General features: G+C 45.9%; 1 protein-coding gene across 7 annotated transcripts in view; it reads left to right on the forward strand.

Annotated features, from left to right (window-relative positions):
• LOC110523110 (protein-methionine sulfoxide oxidase mical3a) overlaps window positions 1-3,282 on the forward strand; it is a 138,583-nt gene extending 135,301 nt beyond the window's left edge. For all 7 annotated transcript variants that reach the window (XM_036977771.1, XM_036977775.1, XM_036977781.1 and 4 more), the window contains 3 exons: window positions 370-469; window positions 633-706; window positions 907-3,282. In XM_036977771.1, the coding sequence (XP_036833666.1) occupies window positions 370-469; window positions 633-706; window positions 907-1,091 (359 nt within the window). In that variant the 3' untranslated portion in view covers window positions 1,092-3,282. The remainder of the gene's footprint in view (window positions 1-369; window positions 470-632; window positions 707-906) is intronic.
• Window positions 3,283-5,662: the final 2,380 nt, after the last annotated feature.

Here is a 5,662-nt window from a genome sequence, read left to right on the forward strand (position 1 = left end):
CTTTGGATAAAAGCATCTGCTAAATGCCATTTATTATTATTACTATTATTATTACTATATCATAGTACAGTAGCAGGGGTGTCTGTCTCAGAAGTCCAGATTGAGTGACACACAAATTCTCAACTTTGCAACACCCAAAGTTGAAATATCCTCCACGCCATCTTCTGTGAGCCGTACGGCCAGACCATCCTGACCCCTGCTCAACAGTCCGGTCAATCATACCCACCTCATCATCCATTCCCATTACAAAGACATCTTGGCTTGGCTGTCAATGCGTTGCCTGTGTCAGTGTCTGCATCAGAACCACCTAGAGCTTCCTCTGCCCTGCCGTTTCCCTCACTCCCCTTTCCGTGTTGCTGCTTCTTCCAGGGATGGGGAAAAAGGACGACCCCAAGCTCATGCAGGAGTGGTTCAAACTGGTCCAGGAGAAAAACGCCCTGGTGCGATACGAATCTGAGCTGATGATATTGTGAGTTGACCATTTATATCCTTTGTTATAGGCCTACTGAATGTTAACTCTGCATCCAAATACGCTACTGTAACAAAAAGTAGACCGACATCATTTAGACCAGACATAATACGGGGCCACGGGTGTAATAGTTGGGCCGTAAGTCTGTCTTTCTGTCCCCCAGTGCACGAGAATTGGAGCTGGAGGATCGTCAGAGTCGACTGCAGCAGGACCTGAGGGAGCGCATGGCAATTGAAGGTGAGGATCACCATTTTTCAATTCAATACATCTTTATTGTACCCAAAGGGCAATTTGTGTGCAGCAATAAAAAAACATGGAAAAGCGGGACAATGTGAAACAACATCCATGGTTTCATGAAATTTCAGTGAGACTCCTTTTACGTTCCTCTCTACATGTGAGCTCCTGACTTATCTGTCCCTCTTTTTCATCCTCCTCAGACCACCTGAAGACAGAGGTGGAGCTGGCGCAGGAGAAGCATATCCTGAATGAGATGCTGGAGGTGGTGGAGCAGAGAGACTCCCTGGTAGCCCTCCTGGAGGAGCAGAGGCTCAGGGAGAAGGAGGAAGATAAGGACCTGGAGTCTGTCATGCTCTCAAAGGGTTTCAACCTCAACTGGGCCTGAAACTAGACGCACCATCCACCCCCACTCAGATAATACACTACCCCTCCCCTGTGTCAGGGCTCAGTGAAGACCTAAATCACGGTTCCATGCGTACAGAACGGAGTTGTTCTTTCACGGCCCTTCTGTTGGCGAATGTGCGCAGAGTTGTCCTATCATGGCTCCGCTGTTGGAGCAGTCTAAAATGTTTACATATCTACTCTGCCACCAGGCAGGCATCATTACCTAGTGATATCTCACCTCACGGTGGGAGGAGCAACTACAGCCTGGACTTTCTCAGAACCTCAGAAGGTCTTTCGACGTGATTCTCCAGAACGGGGAACTTACCTCCTCTAGGAAGAATTTTATTTTTTATTTCTTTTAATCTCGATCACACAAAGGGAAGAAAGAGGTTTGGTCCTGCTGATGTAAAGGAATTCAAAATATGATACCGGTTTCTGTGTATTGAATGTGCATAACACAACACATTAAAGAAGCTGTGGTTTTAGATGAGGGTAGGCCCTTGATCTATCGATTGTTAAGAGTTTCTGTAGAAAGGGGAGGAGTGGACCGAAGACTGGTCTCTCTCATCCTAACCTCATGACATCCTCTGCCATTGTGAATGCTGACTGAGGGAGGGACATCCTCTGCATTAGCTGGCTTTCTCTCCAATTACACAGTGGCTTCCATGTTCTGAGGAGCCAATGAGGATCACACTCTAAAAGGCCTGTCATTTCTTTGCACAGAGATTCACACTAAGAGTCAACGATAAGGATCATTGGAATCTGGTCACTTAGTCGTTTTCAATTGTGTATTTATTAGCGTTGTTTTTACAAAGAACCCAAATGAACTGTTTTTGGTATTTTCGTTCATGGATGAGAGTGCCTGAACTGGTGGCTCAACAGAATGCACTTGTGCTCTCTTTATGACATTGACAGCAAGGAAACTAACGGAAAACTCCATCACCCAGAAGCCAGTGCGTGTCAGGACTGTATGCTGCTGCAGACTCATATAGAAGCATATCATGTGTTACAAAGTGCACGTTTTGTCATTGCAGCCGACTTTAAAGGCGAGTCGGACTGACTGATCTACAAATCACCTTGCATCCTAAATAACTACTCAATATTATTTGTAGCTCAGTCAGTCACTATTTACCCATGATACATCACGGTTTTGATGCTCTAACCTGTAGCATAGATTAATTGACACATGCACACTTCAGCAAGGAACCCACTTGACACATCTCTTAGGCTCCTAGTTCTGAGTGATAATGTGTCCTTCTCCATATGATGCCTTTCCCTGTATATCACATAAAAATGTCAGTTTATATAATCAGTTGCCCTTATTCAATACTAATTGGCATATACTGTACCGTGAAATATCCTCAGTGTAGATGAAATGTTAAAAAGAGAAAGACATAGCAGTCGAGTTAGTTTGATCTCAGAAGAGGCAGTGTCTTATTGGACTTACACAGTATATCAGTGCATCGTGTTATCATCATAATACCAGAAGTGAACTGACACGTCACTAACTGGTGTCACAGTACAGTTGTGTCAGTGAATATTTTGCTATATCAAAGGGGATAAACCACAGAACTCAAACACAGCCTCTGGCTTCGCTATCCGACCTGCTTTGGAGCAAAATGCCTTTTTCATTTGTTTTAATATTTTACAGTTTTCTTTTGAGTTTCAAACTTGTATGTATCCCACCAGGGTACATTTAACTTTTTTGTTAATCCTTTTTATACAACTACAGGTCGCCAAACAGCAGTCATGAGTAGAAGTGGAGACACGAGGCTGCTCTACTGCTCGAAGTAAACCGCTTCTATTCAGTCACAGGAGCATGTACATTTGTTTGTCATACGAACCTACTGGCCTTTCTGCCAAACTGTAAACCTTTGGTTGGTCACCGTTTGTTGTTGTTGCTGTATAGAGTTACACACCGTGAGAATATGTGTAAGAATTAAACAGAGCTGTGAATACATAAAAAAAGTTACATTTCAAGGCTTGGTGTTTTAGATGGTGTGATACGTTTGACAGATTGTATTGATATTTATTAACATGTGTGCAAAAATGTATCATATGTAAAGAAAAATGAATCCTAATTTTTAAAACACATGGCAGATATGTAAATGCTTATTCATGTAGCGAAAATGCATAGAGTGTTGGATGTATGCTGAAACGGCAATAAAACCATGCAGTTATTTTAAAAAGTATGTTGTCTCCTTTTATGAGTAAGCTTTTATATAACACCTCTTACAAGTAGTGTTGGAGACAAAAGGGGGGCCTTGTAGGAGCGTCCACCTGAACATTGTCTCTTCTCTTTGGTCTGTATCCTGTGACCCCCGACCCGGTATGCCAAGTACACTGAGGTGCCTGGGAACTTGCACCCAGGAACAGGCTCAGGCTTGGCGGAGGAGATAGAACTGCGCTTGGTGAGAACAGGCCAGAGAGACCGTTCTCACCTCTCTGGCGATGGGGACATTGTCAGGCCATCCGCTTCTTCCTCTTCACCCCCTGGGTGGGGTTAGGGGCAGGCTGGCTCCTTGGTGCCATGGATGGGATGCTTCTTAGACCAGGGGCCCTTAAGGTTCTCTGCTGCCCTGGGCTCGCAGCCTGGGGGGCTGGGCATCTGGGGATATTAAAGGTCGAGGGGGGGTTGACCTGCTGCAGCCTGGGCAAAGGTGCGGCGAGACACTGGGCTGTGTCTTCCTGGGCAGACAGAGCTGGAGGATTTCACCCTCTTTCTCCTTGCACCGTTTCTGCATCATCTTGACAGTGGGACCGAAAAGGCCTTTACGGTCTACTGGAGTATCCAGAATCTTCAGCTTCTCACTATCGGACACTGTGGATAGGTTGAGCCATCGAGCCCTCTCCTGGGATATCGTGAGCCCCGTCGCTCTTCCTGACACCTAGACAGCGGCTTTCAGCAGACGCAGGTTGAGGTCTGTGGCAATACAGATCTTATCCCACAGACCCGGCTCCGGTGTGTACTGAGAGCCCTCACTGCTGTGGCGACTGACCTGTAGACCTTTTCTGTCGCAGAGGACTGGAAGCGCTCCTACTTGGTTGGGAAGGTGGGGCCAGTAGTCGAGGTCATGGAGGACTTCTGGCTGGGGTGTAGATGGGAAGCCACCAGGGTTTCGATGGGGGACCATGTGGGCAAGCCCAATCCCTGCCATGTCAACACAGTCTAACACCAACCTACCTTGGACAGGGTTCTTGGAGGAGAAAGGTGTAGTCCAGGTATGGGTAACCTCCTCCAGGCATTCTGGGAAGACTGGTAGTAGTTGCCTGGCTACCCGTTTGGCTTTGGGTAGCCTATTACCCTCGTAGCGGGATGTGGGGGTCTCTGCTACTGCAATGGGCCACCAGTTTATTCGCAGCACGTTTGCACACAACCTGCAGGTCTATACTGAGAACTGGTGGGGATGGCGCCACGCCTACTTGACCGGTTTTGGATTCCCGGCAGGAGGAATGGTAGCCTGGCCTGAGGGGACGAAGGTGTCTTCGTCTCCATCCGATGATTCCAAAAGGAGGCTGTTGAAAAACCCTGTGGCGTTGTTAGGGTAGTAAAACTAGCGTGGTAGGGTAGTCCGATAACCCACTAATTGCTAGCTATCTCCGGTGTGATGGCCGGATACAGTTTCCGAAACAAGAAGTTAGAAAAGATAGATTGGTGTAGTTAGTAAACTTTTCTTGTCGAAGTAAAACCACAAAAGCTAGCTAGCGTGGTGGCTAGCTTGCTAACGACTAGTCAGTGTTTCGATACAGCTAACTTGGTCTTGAATGAGTTAGCCGTGTCACAGCTGTACCCGTTCCTCCCTCAAATAATTTATCTAACTATGGTGAAGGGAAAGTAAAATTGTCACCACCAGTCCCGAGAATAGCGCCCAGCGAGCGAGTTGTAAACTCACTTCTCTGGACAGTTTAGCTAGTTGTGGAAAATGCTGTCATGTTGAAGTAAGCTTTCTGATGAGAAGAAGGTTTTGAATGACCCAGAGATGCTGCGTTTGACCTTTTTGTGGGATAGGAGGGACACCCTTTCCCGACGCACACAACTCAATAAAGGCTTTTAACAAACACGCTATAAGTGAAATGCCGAAAAGAATACTTGAAAGAGAACTGTCCTGCATAGCATGCTGCCCCTGTCATTTCCAATTATTTTGTGTATTCCAGAACTAGCACATCTGGTGTAAATTCAGCAGGAGGCAACAATCAAATAAATGTGCTATGTAGAACAAATATGCCTCTGACATGTAGAATAAGAAATCACCCCGGCTCTATGCATTTCTATCTGCGACCTTTGGCTACTGAACTTGGTCTGGATTCTCTAATGAAAAGATCAGTTTGAATACTTGCCCAATTAAAACCAGGAGTGCTTGTTTTTATCTATGACATAGAGGCTACATCAAATAAGGGCAACTTTCTCAGAATCTACCCTAAATAATGTGTAACATTTACCTGTGACAAATTTGCTGAAAGGTAGCCTAATTTTCCCTTTCGCTGTACTCCAATTGGGATATAGGCGCGACAAGGAAGAAACCTGGCGTCTAGTCTCTACACACTGACAGATTTAGACCCAAGCCACTTGCT

Source organism: Oncorhynchus mykiss, chromosome 1 (assembly GCF_013265735.2).
Source record: "Oncorhynchus mykiss isolate Arlee chromosome 1, USDA_OmykA_1.1, whole genome shotgun sequence".
Taxonomy (NCBI): Eukaryota; Metazoa; Chordata; class Actinopteri; order Salmoniformes; family Salmonidae; genus Oncorhynchus; species Oncorhynchus mykiss.